The sequence below is a fragment of the Rhynchophorus ferrugineus genome, unplaced genomic scaffold (genome assembly GCF_030347505.1).
Source record: "Rhynchophorus ferrugineus isolate W39M unplaced genomic scaffold, kcgeb_rfMv2 rfM1, whole genome shotgun sequence".
Lineage (NCBI taxonomy): Eukaryota > Metazoa > Arthropoda > Insecta > Coleoptera > Curculionidae > Rhynchophorus > Rhynchophorus ferrugineus.
The window spans coordinates 24,925,392-24,948,480 of record NW_027472580.1 but is presented as its reverse complement, the minus strand read 5'-3'; the positions used below and the strand labels follow the sequence as shown (position 1 = coordinate 24,948,480).

Here is a 23,089-nt window from a genome sequence, read left to right as displayed (position 1 = left end):
CGCGAACAAATAAAACCGACATTAATAGTATCGGACCTACAAGTTAATTTAAAAGGATTTACAACAGGTGGTGTTACTGTGTAATAATCACATCGGGTGCATTTGTAACTTCATGTTGAAGCCCCACTTTTCAGTTTGTATCATTTCACGTAAGTGCGAACAAAAAAGTGTTTCAGTGCGTTGAAAATGTTTCAATTTGCACCGAGCACCTAGCCGGAATTTTTACTTTTTTCCTTCGATTTGAAGAAAAATGCGGTTGAAGGTCGTGGAATACTGTGTGAAGCTTATAGCAACCATGCTCCATCGATTCCAATATTTGAATACTGGTATCGATGATTTAATAGTCATAATTTTGACACCGAGTTCATAGAGCGTTCTGGACATCGAAAAAAATTTGAAGACGAGAATTTGAACGTATTACTAGATAAAACTATCTACAGAGATCGCTGAAGACTACAACTGATTTGAAGACATTTATTGAACAACACTTCACTTTGTGTGAATATACCAAAAAATGAGCTGATTTGTGGATAGCCTCAGAAGATACTACTTTGAAAAACTACATTGTGACGATTTTTTGACAATAAAGTTTCAAAATAGAAAAAATCTTTAAAATTTTAATAAGCAAAAATATTAATATATTATTTCAATTATTAATTACATCTCTAGTGTATTGATTAAGCATTTATTACGTTTGCTTATATCTGTAAATATGTATATATAATATAGAGATCTACACGAAAAATATTTCAATACACTGTTCATTTTTAATTATTAGTAATATTGGTCAATTTGGTACGAAAATATGTTTTATTGATATTATCAAATAAATTGGCATAATACTACATTATTTTTTCAATAGAAAAAAAGGTTACCTAAAAATTGTCTTATATAGATTATGACAATATTTATTAAAAGATTTTAAAATCCAACTTATAGAAATTTATCAGAAGAAGCTTACTAATAATAATAATAAATTACATACCTCTTTTCAATATTGAGAATCATTTTTATTTCAATACAAATATCACCACTAAAATCCCTCAGATCGGTTCAAAAACTAAAACACATGAAAAGAAAACAACGAACGATCGCGTCTCTATATCATGGTCGGTGTTGCGACACACAAAGTACGACTTCCTGCTGGCGTTGGGACGCACTGACGCGGACTAACTGGAAGACCACGAGCGTCGTCTTCGCCGCTGTCGATTTCTTGCTGGTCGAGAGGAACAGCAGGCCGGCTTCTTGATTTTGATTGCCAAATTCAAGTGCGCCTGGTTTGCGTTCAATTAGTCATTAGCCGATTCTGATCGTGTATTGTTCGGGCGGATTTTGTTCGTCATAAAATTATTGAGTAGGCAACAATTGTAAAGTCATAAAGAAAAGGTTAACGCATAATGTTCAAATCAAAGACAGTCTGATTAATATTAATGATTCTGCATTTTTTAGACTTTTTTCCATTGGTGTTAGGTAAGTATACTTGTTTAACCTCCCACATGAGAAAAAAAGTTTGTAGTCAACCGTTATTTGATTCCTATTATTCGAAAATCATAAATTAAAAAAAAATCAATAAAAATGTTATTATAAATTTACACAAGCGCAGATATGAAATTAAATTTTTTAATTTCAAATAAACCCTTGAAATGTAAAATAACTTTTCGACGAAAACACAAATATTAGTTTACATATAATTTGTAAGATAAGACTGAGAAATGGAGTACATATTTTTAAGGGGGTAATAGAAATCTAGTGGTCTAGAAATTTAAAAAAAAAAGGATTCTTTGATGTTTTCAAAGCCTGACCCTTTTAAGAATAAGCCCTTAAGATAATTTTTCAAAATTTAAATTATTTTCGGCGCGGCCTCTAAAAAGGAAACTTCAAATCCGTTTTTCTCAAAAATACTTTTATTGAGATGATTGATATTTCTACTGAGACGGTTGAAGTTTTACTGAACCGATTTACTTGCAATTTTTTTTGTTATTTTTCGTCTGTTTACCAACTAGGATTTATCTAGACTTAACCTACTGCCTAACGTGAACTCCAAACCACGGTCTTCGGCATTAAGCCTACCCCGACTGAGTGAGCAACTTAGAAATAACCCCAGAAGACATTCGGTCTTACCCTGCCTGGTTACTAGCGTGACTGGGATCATTTTCCATGTCGGATTTTGCGCTCTTGCCTAAGGACAATTATACATGTTTATTACCCAAGAATTTTAATTGAGACTGGTTGCTTGTCTTGTCTACGTAGGATACGCTAAAAAGAACATGCTAGATATGCCAAAACCATTTGGATGTTGCTCCCACCATCTTAGATTTCGATTAGAATGAAGTCCGAATCATGCAACTTGTATAATCATGGAATGGGAACCTGTTAATTGACTTCAATAAAGGAGTATGGACGTTGAAAAATTATCGCTTGATTTTTTGTGGCCTAATTTTCAGCCTCCAAAATTTGGGCCATTTGATTGTTTTGTTTAATTACACTTGGAGTTTCCGAAGTATGTGTTTGCATTGGATAATCGAGAGCAAAAAAGACAGTCCCCCATGAATAAAAGGCGGATTTTTTTTGTTTCGGAATTAGGGCTGTGAGTCATGTCATACATTAAACAATACCGGATCAACTAGAACTCCAAACAGGATGAAATAAGCATCGATTATACGAGTATGATTACAGAACATGTCATGTTTACAGAACAACAAACTTTTATGTCAGTATCCATAGGAAGGTCTAATAACCCTTGAGATTCTTGTCATGGAAGGGTGATTTATTTCGAACGCTAACCTTACAATTTCATAACTTGACAACTGTTTTGAATGATTTTAATAATGTTCGCTTCTTAACTTTAATGAAAGCACATATCTCCATTAATGATGAAATTCGACAAACACATATAAAATATATAGATATGGTAGATAACTAAACGTTACTTATAACACAAAAGACGTCTCAAAATTGATATAAACGACAGACTACATAGCGGTTTACATAACATTTACTTTGTTGTATATAGCAACACGTTTAACGAAATTTTACCACGGTTCTTCTATTCAATCAATATGTTAATAAACTTATTTACGAGCCTAATAGCGTTTGCTAATTTTAGCTTTATTGCACATATATTTCTGATGACTGATTATATGTTTTGAGTACAAGATATATTTTACTTAAATTTAACTATTCTGTAATTGATTTTTCTCAGAATATTAATTCTTTGTTGTTTTCCTTTTATTTATTTATTCAGCTTTTGTATCTGACTATTGATTAATTACAAATATATACTTATCTAATGAATCACAAAATCTATTAAACTCAATACCGGTGGAATAAAAAGCACACAAGTTTGTTCTCACGTCAGATTCGGTAAGTTATATGCAAATGATAATTACAATATAATTTTAGCAATAAAAAATTAAAAATAAACTTTTCAATAAATGTGTTTTCAAAATATCCACAAAATCTCAAATTATTTAGTGGCTAAAAATTAGTATCCCATAAAATTTCTAATAATACAATATAATCTGCTTTGGTTCCAATACAATGTAGGTTAATAGGTATTAAAATGTTATTAAATGTACAGGTTACTACTTAAAGTATTATATCGAGCTATACATATATATATATATATATATATATATATATATATATATATATATATATATATATATATGAAACAGTGCAAGAAATTAATAATCATTTTCGTTAATTATGTCAACAAATCAGAGTTAAAATTAAAGAACTGTGCTTTTTAGTCCAAAAATTCCCCCAACATGATCTAAGATCAAGGTCAATCAGTCACTTTTCAAGAGTATTTCGATTTTTATAGGGTTTCACTAAAACATCAAAACTTCTAGTAATCCAACGTTACAAAAACAATATTTAACGCTCTATAGTAAACGAAGAGCTGAACAGTGACCTTGAAACCAAATTAATTATACAAGATTTCGTTTTAAAACACAAAATAAAATAACCATACCAATGTGGAAGCAATGCAGCTACCGGACAACACAGAGGAAGTCAGAAGACCGAAGCGAACAAAACCACGTAATCGTGTATAGTATATTATCTCTAACTTTAATTTAAGTAATATAATTTGAATTTAATTTTTATATGCGAACTACATGTTAATATATTTATCCTGCCCTTGTCTTGTTTGTCTATGTCTTGTCTTGTATGTAAGTATAACTGAACAATAAAGTAATTTGTAAACTAAGATAGTACTACAAAGTGCTGCAAAGCTCTCCAAAAACATATTAAAGATGCTTCCGAAAAATAATTATGTATATCACTAAAATACTAAAATAGTTCGTATTTCTTAACAAAAAGTAAATCCCACTTCGTATTCGCGAATTCTTGTTGTAATAAATGATAAAAAAATTGCAATGGAACAACAAACCACATAAGTAAAGTGGACCAGTGGAATAACTTACCGTCGGAAGGCCACTGACTCACAATCGCTATCGCTATTATTTGTCTGGGCTACACAATCATGTTCTGCGAGCTCCTTCAATCATCGGCGCGGCGTTCTGCTGCTCACCCGAGTATACATTAAAAATCATCGTGGTACGGAGATTCGGCTACTTTCGGAACTATTCGTATATTCATTTCTCTACAAATTCTATTTCTACAAATAAGTACGTGTATTTTATGGTAATCCACAACACATTCCTGGCTTTCTTAATAATTCACCAAGACGAGCGCTGAACGATATTGTGAACAGAAGGATCACCCACAGTAATCCAATCCGTTGAAACTTTAAAATGATAATATATACGAAAATATAAACGAAAAAAAAAATGAATCTCCAGCAACACAGTCTATAGTGTAGCAGCCTCTATTAGCAATAAATTAAATTATCCAATCTTTAGTTTCTGGCTAACTTCTTTCCGGTATGTGACGCACGACGTAGATATACTTTTTCACCAACTGCATCGAAGAAATATCGAACCTAGTGAAATAGAAGATGCTATTGATAATTTTGAACGCAGTATTCTTCGCAGTCGAAATAATAGTGATAACAGCATTAGAGAAGTATCATATAAAATAAGTCATAAGCCACCAGAAAATAAACGCAACCGTCCATGAAATAGTAAATTTGATAACCGAATTTCTGCTTTAGAGGTGTGTGATGTTATAATAAATTGTGCAAAAGACCATTTCATTTTAAATAAAATTTAGTAGTTGCACCAGTCTTCTTCTCGAAATACTTTGGAGGGTATTGCGGTGAATTTCTAAACTCACTTCCGTGTCACACTTGATAAAGAACGACTACGAACTGAACTGTCAGTTATTCATACAAGAAATGGTTGCAAAGCATTAAATGGTGCACTAGTTCTTCTAAAATGTTTAATATCAAAAAATCTAGGAGACACTTTAAAGGAGACTAGAGAATTATTAGAAATCATGGTAACAACTCCTATGTCAATATCAGAGGTCGAAAGGTGTTTCTCAACACCAAAGCGCATCAAATACTTTCTCAAAAATGTAATAACCGAAGATCGTTTAACAGCGTTTTCTACACTATCTATTGAAAAATAGTTTATCTGCGAAATAAACAATTTTAATGACAAAGTGATTACGAAATTGGCTAACAGAGAAAAACTTAAGGAGTTAATTTGTTATACGTTTTTTTTTTGCAAAAATTGTACATATACACAAACATCTTAACATTTTTATCGGGAGCCGCAAGTGAGCATATCTAATATAATACGTTATTATAAAAATTGTTTGATTTACATTATACGTTATATATGTAATTGCAGATTGAAAAAAAGGTACATGTTTAATTATTCTTTAAGAACATGCATCGAAACCAAATTTATAAACGAAACTCTTCAGCTCAAAATACTTTCCATAAAAAATCACACAGATTCAATCGTTAAATACTAAATAGGAAACTTACAGTATAGCTGATGGTTTGTGATCGATATACCCGGACAGGTAATATATCGACGTAATGTGACCGTCCATACTGACGGAGAATACATCCATAAAATATATCGGTATTTTGGACGGTGGCCTTTGACGATGAACATGCATCTCTGACACGTGAATGGCATCAAAAAACAAACAAAAATACCGAGAAGTCGGAACGAAATATCTGATTTATGATCTGTACGAGTGTTGTGGCTTTTATGCTGCAGAGTGGTGCTGTTATAATGCAGATATTTTTGTCATGTCATCAGGTTATATATATATATATATATATATATATATATATATATATTAAATATATATATATATATATATATATATATAAATATATATATATATATATATATATATAAATATATATATATATATATATATATATAAATATATATATATATATATATATATATATATATATATATATATATATATATATATATATATTAAAAATTAAGTTAATCAATTTTTCTCATAATAGACTAAAATTTGTTATTAAAACTTGTTTCTGCAATAAATGTCTGTAAACTATCTCTGGATCTAACAGTCACTAACATTTTTAAATTGCATTTAATTAAATCTAATATCCATTAAGTTTCCATAATCGAAAAAGTATTGATAATTTTAAATGACTACACCACTGAACATTATAATAAATTGAACTGATATAACATAATTTACTCTAACAACTTTACAGTTTCAAATATAAGTATATATGATGTTTATTTCCTTTTATATTATAATTATATTATAGAATTACATGGTGGTATATTAAAACAGGGAATATATGAATTTCTAAATTAATATCTGACTAGCATATAAATTAAAACAACAAACATCATTAGGCATTTTCATTTTTATAATTTGGAAGTGTATGTTAAATAAATGCATTTAAAATATTTAAATAAACTATTGACTTTTCAAAACTCTATAATCAATATAATTTATGCAGAGTTCGAAGAATAAATTGTAATATAGTTTCATATCTTATTGCATTAATTTTTAAACACCTTGATATTTTTGAATACACTGAAATGGTTACAAAATTACTGTTATCCTATCGAGCTGCTGTTATCCCTTATATATCTGCATACTTTCATTACTTCGTTTATATATTCGTTTAAAATTTATTTTTTATCCATATTTTTCACTTAAAATATATAACATAAAAGAGTAAATGCCCAACCTAAGTTTTTATATAACATTACATCATTCTTTGTTTATTTATTCCACGTTTTAAAACAGTAGCTGTACTTTTTTCCTGTTGGATATTTTCCAGATGTATTTACTTCAAGGTCATATTTAATTTGCCTTTATAGCTTTCATTAATCTACTGCTTTCTACTTTGTGTTAAATTCTATAATATTCTGTTAGTTCTTCATTTGAAAATGAAAACTGCAATAAATTAGATGCTAATGCTACCAAATCTTTATCCTAATCCGAAAAATCCTAATAACCTTCAGAATTACTTCTAGTACAATGATACAAATGTCAGCTGCATCAAACTAGGCAACAATTTGTTCTCCATACAAAAAATGTAACTTTATTTGATCATATTATTCTTAATCGCTTTTTTAATAGTTCCGACAATATGGGAATAACCGAAAACAAAATCTTAAATAACCTTTAAAATTAAACAACTTCGTTTAATAATATTTTAACACCCGCCCTTTCCATTTTAATATCGCTTCAAATATAAAACTTAAGGATTTAAAATTACTTTGTCGGCATTTTAACAGGTGAATTGAAAAGTCTCCGGCCTGACACATATATGGCGCCACTAGAATTAAATCTGTAATCTAATTTGGCCCTAACCCTCAAAAGATGCATGTAAATAATTTGACAGCTGTCGGATCAGTTTGTGAATTATAGCATTTTGAGTGAAGCAACTTTTGTTATTGTGAAAAAAATGGATAAAAGGAATTACGCGGGTTGATAAATATATTACTTTTTGAAGGGAAAAAAATAAATTTAAAGCAAAAACTTGGCTTGATGCTGAGTTTCCAGACACTACCCCAGGAAAATCAACCATCAAGGATTGGTATACTAAGTTTAGACGTGGTGAAATAAGCACCAAAGACTGTGAAAGCAGTGGACGCCCGAAAGAGGTTGTTACCTACGATAACTTTTAAAAAATCCACAAAATGATTTTGAATTACCGTAAATTAAAATTGAAGGAAATAGCAGACACTTTAAAGATATCAACTGAACGTGTAAACTCTGTGCAAAGTGATTACCGCGTGTGCTTTGATCAACTCACTTTTGATCAAAAACAACGACGAGTTGATGATTCAGTTGAGACGTTTGAAAATGATCATGCGTAATAAACCCGAGTTTTTTTGTCGATATGTGACAATGGATGAAATATGACTCTATCATCTCATTCAACAGTCGGCTCAACAAAACGCAACAGTTGGCTGGCAAGGTTATGGCGTCTCTATTTTGGGATGCGCATGGAATAATTTTCATTGACTACCTTGAAAAAGGAAGGACTATCAACAACGACTATTACATAGCGTGACATATATTTTATGTCAGCAGTCTGACAGCTATTCCTGGTTGCTCGAATTAGCTGCATTTAATTTTATTGGAATTTACTAATTTCTAACGCATATCAGGCAGAAATTTTAGACCTACAAATTCTTCCTTCGCTATTATCCATGCCAAATTTCATGCCTCTAGCTCAAAGCGAAAAATTTTTACTAAACCGATTAGTATAAAAATTTGTATAATTTCTCTTATTATTGTCTTACATATACACGTTGCTTTGATTCAAAATGAGTTTTAGTAATTTAAAAACTCACTATGAAGCAAAGCAACATTGAATTTAAAACAAATTACATAATTAAAGTGTTTTCTATATTATTATTATAACATTTTTTTTATTAAAGTACTCACCAAATAGTTGAAAACCTTTGAAACAATTCCTTCAAAAGGACAGATCATCCATATATAAATCCGATATGAACACTTCACAAAAACGGCTAGAAAATACCAGTTTTTCTCAGATATAAAAATTCCAATAAAATAGAAGAAAATTATAATAGAAATGATCATCCATATATAAATCTGATATGAGCACCTCACAACAACTGCTAGAAAATCTCTGTTTTTCTCAGATATTCCATTAAAATAGAAGAAAATTGTAATAGAAATAATCACCCATATATAAATCTGATATCAATACTTCACAAAAACTGCTAAAATACCAGTTTTTCTCAGATATCAAAATTCCAGTCAAATAGAAGAAAATTGTAATATAAATTATCTATTGTTTATCATGTTATCTTCAGAGCTAATTTATTTCAAACATAAATTCATGATATATATGTGCTGTTTTTATCCACGACCTTTTGTCAATTTTCTGGTGAAACCATTATTCCATTATTATAGAACTTTCTTGAAAACCGCTTTATAGAAATAAGAGGGTGTTACAATGACCAATATATGTGATACAAAGATAGTTAAATGGATCATTATCTGGACTATATCGTGTATTTAGTAAAACTTGCAAGTTAGTTTCTCAATTTTTATGTCATTAAAGGTAAGGTATTATAAAAAATCCTAAAAAATAATTTCGTCCTTCCTATTAATAGTTTCTAGTCTTTTTTTCAGTTTGTTTTATAATTCCCTGCTTCACTTTTTCTTTGTTGCAGTGCGGGCTTAGCACCCGATTTTGAATCCTCTCCGGGTATAGATTACAGCAGCGATTCACAATGAGAAAACTTGCTGTATTATATTTGTCCATTCAAATGGAAAACAAATATCGGGAATAGTATTAAATCTGAGTGAATGATTGTGAGGTGATTCCAAAATTCTTTTATGGTCGATATTTTGTTGCGTAGCTGTGTCGCGAGATAAAATATGATGGTATCGATATCTAAACTTTGACATGTTTAAGAATTTCACTAACTTTTCAATGAAGCTTATCTTTAACATCAGAATTAACAGAACTAAATAGTTGTCACCACATACACAATAGAATTTTCATTTTTGGGAAGAAAAAACGCACGTGACAAAAATGAAATATCATTCATTTAAGCTTCATTCTCAAATCACTTTCAATCGTTTATTGAGGAATTGAGTAACTTTTTATTTATAACATACCGATATATCGATATTTATTAATATCCTAATAAAGATATGTAAATTTAAAATCATCTCTTTTGAAAAAACCGAAATTATCTTTTTCTCATCCATATATTTCTTTATTGCCATCTCAGCAAAAACAACTTCTTATTTGTCAGGTATCAATTAAATTAAATGGCAGCGAAAAGACTTCATTTACTAATTTATAGATATAAAAATTAGCTTTTCATTAGATAGAAATAAACAATTTCTGAAGTTAAATGGTTCTAAACCTGACCAATAAGCTTAATGTTAAAACAAGTCGTAAATTAATTTACCAATTCTGTAATTTTTCCACTAAATTTTTGATTCACTTGAAATTCGATAATATATTTGGGTAATAAATTGAGTTTATTATTATCAATTATCTTGTTTCTACTTCACATATTACTTTACCTTTATTTCGATGTCATTTTGATTTTATATTCAGAGCAATTTATTGAAATAACGCTACAAATATTGCTATTTAAATATTTTTTATGGAATAACTTAACATCTACAACCTATATTAAACAGCCAACATTATAAACAAAACTATTCTAAAGTTCATTAACACTTCATTTTCATAATAATTACCAAATACCTTGAGGCTGTAAGTATCTTGATGGACTGTTTGAAGATGGTCTTCAACAACATTCATTAAAAAATCATTTGAAATTTTTCTTTGTATTGCTTGTTCAACATCTATTAATGTTCTTGTAAATATTATTCAAGCTATAATAAATAAAATTTGATTTTTAATACGCTATTTTTTTTTGATATATTTTAAAGTCTCCTTTTACCAACTATGGGTTTATCTGAACTGGGCGTAAAGCTTAACGTGGGCTCCGAACCACGGTCCTCAGCTTGAAGCCTACCGACTGGCGAGTGACCAACTTTAGAAATCATCCCAGAAGACATCCGATCTTACCCAGCCTGGTTACTGGCGTGACTGGGATCATTTTTCTTGCCGGATTTTACACTCTTGCCTAGAACATTCACAAATTTTAAACAATCACAAACACAAATTTACGACCATGCCCCAGCAGAATTCGAACCCGCGGCTATCGCAACAGTAGGAGCACCGTCCCATCGCCTTTACCACGGCGCCACCAAGCCGGCTTAATACACTATTGTTTAAGAACTTATTTTATTTGAAATTGTAAAGCAAATAATTTTTAAGCAAAGTTAGATCACCTATTGGAAATTACATCGACAATTATCAAATATGATATATGGGAACAACGTTGATATATTGAAAGATTCATATTTTTTAAAGTATTTTCTTGCATTAGACTGTAAATTTAAATTTCAGAATAAAAAAAAAGTTGACGTTAAAAAAATAAGAAAAGTTATGTTAAACAATAATTTAGAATTAAATTAGATATACTGTCACAAACATATACATGATATTTTAAATAATTCAATAATTCAGTTCTTTGAATTAATCGTTTTTCGGTAATTAGATACTTAATCACTAATTATTTGATTATATATTTTAACCCACTTAAAAACAGGGGCATATTTGTCCTTAAAATCATAATTTTGTGGATCACTTTCTTTAGAAACCATCACTTTATACATTAAAAAGCTTCTAAGCATTATATCCTGCAGAAAAAATTATTAAATTCTTATATTATTGGTTCTGTAAGTATTGTCCATCTAAGCTCATTATTATCATTTATATATTATTGCAAGTAATAATTCGATCAATAAATCATTCAACTTAATTGATAGTAATTAACGAATGTACAGTAATAAAACATATCCGTTCGATATTAAGATTAAATGATGATGTTGTTGATGATGTTTAAACCTTTTGTTTTAATTAACGAATCGCAGATTAATGATAATTAAGAAGTTGTACATATATTTCCCCGTCTAAATTTTCATTAACATTCATTAATTAGATTTAATTGATATCGTAACGTAAATTTAACAGAACAATAATGTTTGTAAATGCGATTTTTAACCTGAAAATATACGTAGATTTTAATTGTTTCGCCTAGTTGAAACAGTAGCACTGTTCGTCCTATTTTTTGTCTTATTTTTCAATTAAATTCTTCCTTTAATTGATTTTTTATTAGGTAGCAGAATGTTTCTAATCTAAACTGGATAACATTGTAGAGTTCAAGACAATATTATAGTGTTAAATAATATTAATATTCCCTTCGTTAGAGCTTCGGAGTATATAAGTATTACCTATATTATGGGCTGGAAAAGAATTCTAATATGTCAGGTCCTAAAACATAATGTTGCTTGTGTGATATAATATATCTGTAGATCCTAAAACGAGTTCAGTTCAAAATGTTAAATACCATGAAAGAGTCTTCAGATAAATTCAGCTAATGGTGCGTGATTTCAATTAAATTATTTGTCGACGTAATTTGAAAAGAGCTGATTAATAATCAAATTAATAGATTATTGCATAAAATAGCCTTTAGAGTTATCTAAAATAATATACTTCACACAGGAAATCACTTGTTAAACTGATTTTCTACTCGCAGAGGTTATTGGGGCTCTAGGGGTAATAAAAAATGCCATATGATCAGTAATAAAATGTTTTTGATACAGTCAATAATACATCCATCTTCACAATCCAATCAAGATCCATCCAATTTTCAAAAGAAAGGAACTGCTTCGACACCAAACAAGTGACAGTCAGACAAGTGGGGTAGAACTTTTACTTCGACTACTTCTAAATAAAATATAATAAATTTCTAAAGAAAGATTATTTAGTGATGGCTTCCTATGATTTCCCGTTGTTTTTCCTTCAATGATGCATGTTGAAAGTTGAAAGTCATATTGATATTGGTTTAGCGGCTGTACAGCTTCATTGAGAGTACGTTATATTAAGCCAAACACTAGCAAATACACAAAATTCTATTTTTCAATAGAGAGCTGGTCTTTGTTTTTGCTGGGGTGGGGTGTTGTAACATTGAGGATACTTTTGGTAATGGATATGTAATTGTAATACGTAATTTTAATTTTAAAGTAGTGAAAAAGATGTGTCTATGCTTCTTTTAGAACACCACATTCATCATCGTCATCAAATTATAGCCGGCACTAAGGAAGTGTATCTACTTCTCCACCAATTTGCTGTCATTAGTGCTGCAGGACTTTGGAGTATCACTCATTAAATCTGGCTATAGTTTGCAGTCGGCTGCAGCTGTTCTAGTCTCGGAGAATGTTAATCTGCTATTTTTCATATCGCATTCTAAACTTAACCTTCTACCCAAAACATCGATCTCGCCATGGGAGGTTTAAGAGGAATTCTTTCATTCGACCGACACATCCCAACCACTGTCATCTCCACCTAGAGGCTCATTCCCCAAATGTGCTACATGAACATTAGATAAGTATTTCTTATATAGTATTTTTTGCAAGTAAACCACAACTTATCGGAGCATGATACAGAAGGAGCTCTATAATGAACCATCAAGTTTAATAGACCATATCTACGATATGTATTGTTAAATAAGTTTCAAGTAATACAAAACGTCTTGTTTTCGGCCCACTTATATCTAACCTGTTTCCATTCCCAACAGACCAATAATTAAATGTTTTACGGTAACACACATATTTTTGCATATTAAATACAACTTGAATATACATGCAGAACGTACAGCACAATGTATAAAAAGCACGGGTTATTTTGTTAGCTTTTTTCTTCTTACTGGCCTATGCGTCCATTTTTATCGCATCGTAGAATCAAACGTAAACGATGGCCTCTGAGGCAAACCGTTCCGAAGAAAGAACATTATAGTGTCGACGTAATTTTATCTTCACGCTCTTAATGGGAGAGAATCCTTGAACTCGGTAATGTTTCCTCATGCGAGGTGGTCAGTATACTGTTTGAACAAACGGCCGCTAATTGTTTTTCACGTCTGGCCGAGACAAGTCCTATTCACCATATTCAAAGAATTTATTTTTCCGGTTAATTGTTAATTTAAGTTCTGTTAATAGTAATGATGTTTCTATAATAGAGTTTTGCTTCATTATATAAATTGTCGTATCACTAAATTAATATATTAACATAAGTTATCAAAATTGTCAGTAGCAGATACCTTCTTATAATTTAATAAATTATAAAAATAATAAAGTTAAAAAATAATCAATTGAGCAGTACTAAAGTTCATATTTGAACATTTTATATCAACTCCATCCAGAACAAGATCCTCAGGAGTATTGTAGGTGCACCCAGGTACGACCGAACTGATTGACTTACATCTAAACCTTCAGATACATCTAAACCTTCAGATACCGACTGTCAGTAAATTAAAAGAGGAAACGTAATGAGAGATGAGGACAAAATCCATTCTCATGTCAATATCGAAGTAATAAAACCCTTGGATAAGTGTTAACATGTAAACATTACTACACTAGAGTCTCAGATAAGGCCGATGAGTGACCATATATACATAGATTTAATTTATTGTAAAGACAAACTGTAGATTAGTCATTTTAAAATTTAAAATATCAACTTAAAGATACACAATAATGAAGATTTGGCTATCGGTGAAGAACAATGTGAACTGTTGAATTGTTTGGAACTGTGTTGAACTTCGGTTTGGATGGATTAGGCCTCTAGAGGACTCTACACTTGTTTCATTATTTTATTCTGGCTAAGGAATACAACAAAATTCTAATGGAAATAAAATAATTGAACAAAAATGTTATCAAATATAATTTATTTTAACATTATAGAATATCTGTAAACTACAGTTAATTGCACAGCCACAATAACTTATAGGCAAGAGTTAAAACCTCCTAACACTATTGCATTAAAGAATTTTGCACACGTGTGTCAAAAGGATGGCGGCCGTACGCAAAATTATTCAAAATATTAATTATTATTTCTACAGATTAAAACCATACAAACGTTATTTTAGAGCTTTAATCATTTTGATCCCTAATATATGATATTATTTCGATTGAAAATGTCGAAAACAATAGATAGTCAGGGTCAAAATTGATTGCAGCTTTAATAAAATATTGGGAAAAGGAACGAAATAATGGAGGCGCCGTTTTGCCTATAATTTCCGTTAGAGAGGTAACTAATGATGATATTAAATAATAATAATTCTCTACAATTTTATTAAAAATTTTATTTCGCGGGTTGCTGCGCGCTAAATATTAGTGTGGGTACCTGTGAATAACATCGCTTACAAAATGAAGAATAATACATTAGATTCACCCAAGAAAAATCGTCTACATACAAAGTGGGTAACGAATCTTGACCATCTTGATATTGGCTCTATTGGGGACCAAATATACGAAATATATAAGAATAGTAAATAAACCAACTATTTTATCGATATAAACATAATTTAACAAAATTATTTTAGAGAAAATTGTCTGTCTGGAAAGTATATATAACAGAGTTAGGGACACGCAGTTTTTTGAGGTATTTAAGATATCCTTTCATACACTCTTAGGGCATAAGGTCTAAATAGTGTAAACCTAACCCTCGGATAGGTATAATTGAACTTCCAGACATTGCCTTAAAGATAATTCAAATTTAAAGGCATAAAATAAGACCAAGCAAGATAAACTATTTGAATTTGTGTATCTTAATGAAACTTGAATATTTCAAAACGGTTCATTGTGGCACTCTTGGCAAGACGGTAACAAAAAAAGTGTAAAGATAACAAAAATTTAAGGAAAAAGGTAAAAGTTCCAATAGCATTTGATTAGGTGTTGTTGGTCATTATATTTATCAATAATTAATTGCAGATATTTTGCTGGTCGAGAGGGATATTTCATCAAAAACTGTTTGGATATGTGAAAGGAAGCATTGTTAACCATAACACCTTCGGTTTGGATGAACTCGATAAGACATAGAGAGGAAGTAATTGGTAAAAGGTGGAATCGTGAACATGTTCTAGATAGATTAGATATTAACAATTTAGTGATTGAATTGGACAGTGAGTCGGAAAATGAAAGTGACTGAAGGAAGCTTTTAGGACATGTGATAATGCCATGTAATGCTGGAAATTCCGGAGACGGAGTATTAAGACTGGAAACAACTAAAGGTATGCACATAATTAATTGAATATAACTGTAAAAACTGCTATTGTAGGGCATGAAAGATTTGTGTTCACAGATATGATTCTAATTGTTCAAAATTAAGCATGAGCATTATGTAAGCACGTATGAGGAGAGAATAAATACTAACTGTTTTGTAGATATGGACAGAATTCAGTGATTAATTTTATGAAGAATGGTGTACATAGATAGTAGCAGAAGAAATAATGTATACAGTGATACCAAGATGACTTAACAAGTGAACACACCATCGAAGGAAACTAAAACTAAACGTAAAAAGGTAAATATGCTTTCGAATTAAAGTAAAATACGTTCTTCTGATATACAATTGTTAATTAGGTGGATTAGGGGGACCATCCAGGGGGATACCACTACATAAAAAACGCGCCTAGAAACTCTAACTCATGGGTGGTGTGGAAAAGAGTTGAATGTTAACAAAATAAATCTAACCTACAAACGATTATATCTGTGCTCTTAATTGTAGTTTTAAGTCCTTCGATAATACATGTATTGGATGTACAATAATGTTAAAATAAATTATATTTGATAACGTTTTGATTCAATTATTTTTTAGAATTTAGATTAGAATTTTCTTGTATGTCAAAGTCAAACTGAAGTAAAACTAAGAATTGATGCGGCACCATGACGCATTACTAAATAAACTTTGAATAGACTATACAGTACAGTACTGCACTATAAACAATTTGAGTTAAGTTATAACTCGGTTAAACACAGAAAACGATCTAGACCTCTTTTTAACTACTGCCGATAAAAATTTTTCCGATTCTCACTCATAAAGAAAGTAAACGATATAAAGCATATATGTTAGGTGCTTGTAGGCTCTTCATTTATACACTTTAAAAACAAATCTATAGAGATTTTAATATTGAAAGGCATTTTAAGAAAAATTGGTACAGTATATATTGATAATTTCGTACACAACATTATCCATCATTTTCTTTAAATTTTTTTCATCTTTCTGGCAACATGGCGATACCGATCGAACCAGCGATGATCGATATGCTCGACCAAATATGTTGCATCAGTCGGAACAACCATTAATACAAATGATGAGTAGATTTTTACAGCAGATTTTTATCTTCAATAGTGCATCCTCAACATGTGACCAAGCAGTGCCATACAAAGGGATAATTGCTATAGCTCACTATTGCTGATATTAATCTGCTACAATAAGTCGTTATATAAATCTGATCAATTAATGACATTATACTTCTACGATAATAGTTTTTTTCGGTTTTAAAAAAAAAATAGAAATAATTTTGTAATATATACGCAGAAATGTAAAAACTGTTGAATTTAACAGTTATTTACGTTGGTATTTTGCGTTTTCACCTAGAGATTCCGCTGATCGAAATATATATAAGCACCTAATATATGGAGATAAAAACCCTACGATGTCGAAAAAAAATCATGCAATGAAAAATTGGGTACATAGTACATGCACAACATCCTCCTTACACACTGAATTTAAACATTAAAATTGAAATAAATTTCCAATCAGAAAAGTTTATATTGGTTTTCCTGAAATATTCATAAGAAAGAAAGATAAAACTTAGATATCTCAATACACATAGTATGGCCAATAATTTTAGCTGAATTGTAGAAAACTTTATGTAAAATTGATAACGGAACTAAAACATATTTGAATACGAATGAAAACAAAACAAAAAATTTTTCATGATAACGAATCTCTATTGTTGTAACTTTTATTCCAATTGTCAAGCTATAGAAGCGTAAAATATACACTAGTCTAACGTACTCTACATAAAAACAGGCAATTTGCAATCTCTGCGCAAAATGAGTGTACCTGTAAATAAAAATTAAAACATGTATTTTTAATGTATTCATGCTTTATGCTAAAGCTAGCTGCCCTTTTTTTTAACCTAATAGGTCTATATTAACATTATAAATCACTCAATGTACGACGTATCAATTTATCGTGTTTTGTTGCATCTAAAAACAGGTCGAATGTTAATCGTTGGTGATGCACTTATCAAATAATGTATTAAAAATACTAGAATATAGGCAACTAATATTACCCCAATCAAGTTCTTCACAAAATGGCGAAGGCACTCTTTTAATACTAATATATTACCATGTATTACCTTTAAACTTAATTATTGTAGCTATCGGAACGTGTATATTATATAATTGACTATTCATATAAAATATATAATTATATTTTCTAATGCTTCACAGTTTATTTTGTTCAACAATGTACCATTTTGGTGTCATCAACTTTATTTTATCCGCAAGTGTAATTAACACAATTATTAACAACTAGCGACCCGCCCCGGCTTCGCACGGGTGCAATGCTGATACTAAATTAAATACACTACAGAAAAAATATGAACGTTGTATATAAAAACATAGCGGCCCGCTCCGACTTTGCACGGGCATAAAATATATATGCCTATGTCACTCAATGAAAACATGATTAAAATCGATCCAGTATTTTTGGTTCATTCATTACTGCCCTTGGCCTGCACGCATTAAATTTGGAGTAAAACAATTCCTCTTCCCCTATACTTACTATGAAGATTTCCTGCTATCTTTGGAATATCTAAATTCATACAATTTTTATTACATTACACATTTTTAAACGCAAATTTTAAATTTGTAATATCTCCGAAAATATTTGTTTAATTTACATGCTGTAAGGAACCATATTGATCTATATTAATTGCACACTGTATTTAAGGTACTTAATTCGATAAGGATTAATGCAGTATTGCTTAAAATAGCTTCGTAAATAAGCCATTTTCTCACGTAAAAAGTAAACAATAAAAATGGTTAATGTGGGTTATCCCTAAAAGATAAACATATACCATCGGGGACTTTTTTGTAGACCTTTTTATGGTGTACAATACTGTAGTACATTAATTTGATCTAACTCGTAGGGTTAGGCAGCGTTTTTGCTAATTGCTAAATAAGCCTAAAAAAATAGGTTAATTTACGACATCACGTTAGAAACCTCTAAAATTAGCAATGTTGCCTTAGTATATTATGCATGTATTATACATATAAACCTTCCTCTTGAATCACTCTATCTACTGAAAGAAACCGCATCAAAATCCGTTGCGTAGTTTTAAAGATTTAAGCGCACATAGGGATATAGGGACAGAAAAGGCGACTTTGTTTTATACTATGTAGTGATTATTTTTCTGTAATAAAATAATATAACCGACAATGGGATCAAAATGTAAAATAGATAATTGGCCTTTTTTGGCTTTTGCATTTAGCATTTAGGATCCAGAACGTAACGAAAGTTACATTCTAATTTTTTCCGAACATTCTCTAAACACTCGACAAATCATTACATGAAAATCAATCAATTCATTTGTTTGATTATCTTGTTAAAGGCTGAGCTGCTTGGCACTCAAATAATTAGGCGACTCTGGATGTATGATGCCTCTGCTTTTTTGTGTGCGATACCCAATCACGCACATATATCATATATAAGGCTGTATTAAGGCGCACTAATTTTAGAGAACACAAAAGGTTAGGGTAGAATTTATTCAAAGTAATTGATCATTTAATATAAATGGTACACACAAAATATAATATTTAAAATATAATAATATATTACAATATGATATCATATTTTAGAAAATGAATCACATTACATTATTTTATATGTAGAATTTAGGACTAAAATATACTATGTTACTGAGCATAATATAATATTGCTTGGCAACCTTTTATACAGCAACCTACATATGTTATTTTGATGTGCGGTATATACACAACGTACGGATTATTGTATATAATTGTTATGTTCAACTTTTGTCTTATGTTAATATGAATTTAATTGTAATTTCTTTGTTTTCAATCTTAAATTTTGATTACTAATAGAAATGTACTAATGTCTAGACAATTTTAATGTTCTTACAAATTGTACGATAATTCTATTATGTAAATTAAAACCATAATTGAACACTTCTAAATAAGTTATAATAGTGATATAGTGTTAATTTAGGAAAATATTTTATACTCCTTAAATAGCAATCTTTACCAAATTATGTTCCTTTTTAGGCACGAAAACCTCATATGTCCCTTTTGTTATGAAGGTAAACGATATTAGCATAATGAACTTAATAACTAATAGCATATTGAAATTTGACTGCTGAATTTTGTTGACTCTTGGTGGGATCACCACTAGCCTAAGAATTTAAAAGTAAACAGTAAAAAAATGTTTTGATTTACTTATAATTCGGAGCAGGACGGAATTAATAATACTACTTCAGGTTTTGGAACTAGAGAGTGACTTTTTTTGTGCAAGCCAGGGTGACCAACTAGTATTTTCCTGATACTGTTTTGCGCTTAGGGAATTTGGAGTTTTGCGTGTAATGGAGACCGTGCATATTTTTTTTGGATTGGAACATTTGGAGTAATGCAAGTTGTCTCTCAGTTGTCGTACTTGTACCACACCTGTGCTCTATAAAGTTAGACTAGCCGAGCTAGCATTTTACACAACATTGCTCTCTGTGGAATTGGGAGTTTGCTTTTTCTGAAGAGTAGTTGGAATAGAATGTTGTACACGCTATTATCTTTGAGGATAGTGTATTGGATTAGGGATTATTGCCCTTTGCTGCCCTTTTATAACTTTTGAATAGTCGCTCGCGACAAACTACAACGCCCTCTACTAGTTATTTGTCTTTTTCTATATACCAGGAATGAGCTTTTTATTGAATTAAAACATACTATTGTACTTTGTATCAGTAATATTTATAATTAGACCGATTTTTATTTTATCATTAGCTTAGACTTTGTAATATAATTAGAGAAAAATTAAGGATTGTAGGTATTATTTCCCATTTAACTTCAGGAGTATTTGGCAAACTATTATATAAAATATCATATCAATCATTAAACCAAATAAGACCCATTCAACTTTTTAATATTTCCAAATGGGTTTTTCTAATAATTTGATTATTTTTATAAATGTTGATACAAAGTTACGAAGCAATACATTAAGGTAAAAAGTGATCATACAAATATTGATGACCGTCATTGTTGCAGCGAAGCCTGAACGAAAGACATTCAAAACGTATACTCAGTAATATATAAAGTGTATAGACAAGCATGTAAAATATATTAAGAATACTGACTAATAAATGTAAGTCCAGATAAATCTTAATAAAAGCAAACTAACATGTAATTTAAACCATAGTAACCATAGTAAAACACATTTTTCTGGTAAAATTAGTTTTTTTTTATTCAATATAATTCCCTTCAAGGGTGATTCACTCATAATAGCGACCCTCCAACTTTTCATTACCATTTTTTGTAGTACGATTTGTCCTTTGCTTCAAAATAGGCCTCAGTTTCGGGGATTACCTCTTCATTCGACGAAAATTTCTTCCCAACGAGCATTCTTTTGAGAACTGAGAATAGGAAATAGTGGCTGTGGGCGAGAACTGGAGAATACGGTGGATGGATGGATTTTTGCCATCGTTTTCTCTGATTTGTGACCCGTCTTGGTGAAACAGCACTTTTTTTCTTTAAATTCAGCCTTCTTTACCCTTTTCGGCGATTTCGTCCTTCAGACGGTCCAATAACAATATGTAATAGTCGCTGTTCATGGTCCTTCCTTTTTCAAGGTAGTCAATGAAAATTATTCCATGCGCATCCCAAAATACAGACGCCATACCCTTACCAGCCGACTGTTGCGTTTTCTCACGCTTTGGAGAGGGTTCATCCTGTGCAGTCCACTCGGATGACTGTCGAATGGACTTCGGAGTGAAATGATGGAGCCATGTTTCATCCATTGTCACATATCGATGCAAAAACTCGGGTTAATTACGCTTTATCATTTTCAAAGATTGCTCCGAATCATCAACTCGTCGTTGTCTTTGGTTAAAAGCGAGCTCGCGCGACACCCACACCACTTTCTACCCAAATATTCGTAAATGATATGATGTACACGTTCAGTTAATATCCTTAGAGTGTCTGCTATTTCATTCAATTTGAATATACTATAATTCAAAATCATTTTGTGGATTTTTGTTATCGTCGGTAACAACCTCTTTTGAGCGTCCACTGCGTTCACCATCTTCGGTGCTCATTTCACCACGTCTAAACTTAACAAACCAATCCTTGATGGTTGATTTTGCTGTGGCAATGTCCGGAACTGGTCCAGCACTGCTCGCTATAATGACCGAAAACTCGATATCAAGCCAATTTTTTGCTTTAACTGTATTTTTTCCCTTCAAAAAGCAATATTTTTTCAACACTCGAAATTAATTTTTATCCATTTATTCACAATAACAAAAGTTGCTTCATTCAAAAAGCTATAATTCGCAAACAAATGATCCGACATCTGTCAAATTTATACACGCATCTTTTGAGTATTATGGCTAACTAAAAATGATATGGATTTAATTCTAATCTAATGGCGCCATCTATGTGTCAGGCCGGGAACTTTTCAATAGACCTGTTATAATGTCAATACATGTACTCCTAAAATATGCGACTAGCTGTTGATTCTCACTTAAATCAAATAAAAATAAGCTAACTATTAGAAGTATTTCCGTTAAATCTAGATAAATTAGGAATATAATTAGCTATTATAATATGCAAATGGATATTGGGATTTATTAGATTTATTTATACCAACTGTTTCTTATTTAACAGGTAATATTAATGAATCTTTATAAATATGTATAAGCGACAAGGATATATGTCCAGATTCCAATTAATATCACGTTTTATTTAATAAATACGATGATGGCGGTATTACCCAATAACTTTTATTGAAGGAATGCGTATAATTTGAGTACATTTTGTTCTAGATATTCAGTATGTCAGTCAAATTAAACATTATTAAAAACAATTTATTTTATTTGTGCTGATGATTGCTGTATTTATTTGTAACTCATAAAAATATAATGCTATACATTTTAGCGTTAAATTTATACATTTCTATATTTATGTTCAGTTAATTGCGATAATCATGTTATATAGGGTGTTGTAACATAAATAG

General features: G+C 30.5%; 1 protein-coding gene across 2 annotated transcripts in view; it reads right to left on the bottom strand.

Annotated features, from left to right (window-relative positions):
• mwh (multiple wing hairs) overlaps positions 1 to 23,089 on the bottom strand; it is a 155,350-nt gene that overhangs the window by 108,185 nt on the left and 24,076 nt on the right. The window contains exon 1 of one of the 2 annotated variants that reach the window (XM_076403657.1): positions 986 to 1,207. The exons of the other annotated variant lie outside the window; for it this stretch is intronic. Within the exon in view, the coding sequence (XP_076259772.1) occupies positions 986 to 1,008 (23 nt within the window). The 5' untranslated portion in view covers positions 1,009 to 1,207. Of the gene's footprint in view, positions 1 to 985; positions 1,208 to 23,089 lie in introns of those variants that run through there. 2 annotated transcript variants of the gene reach the window in all.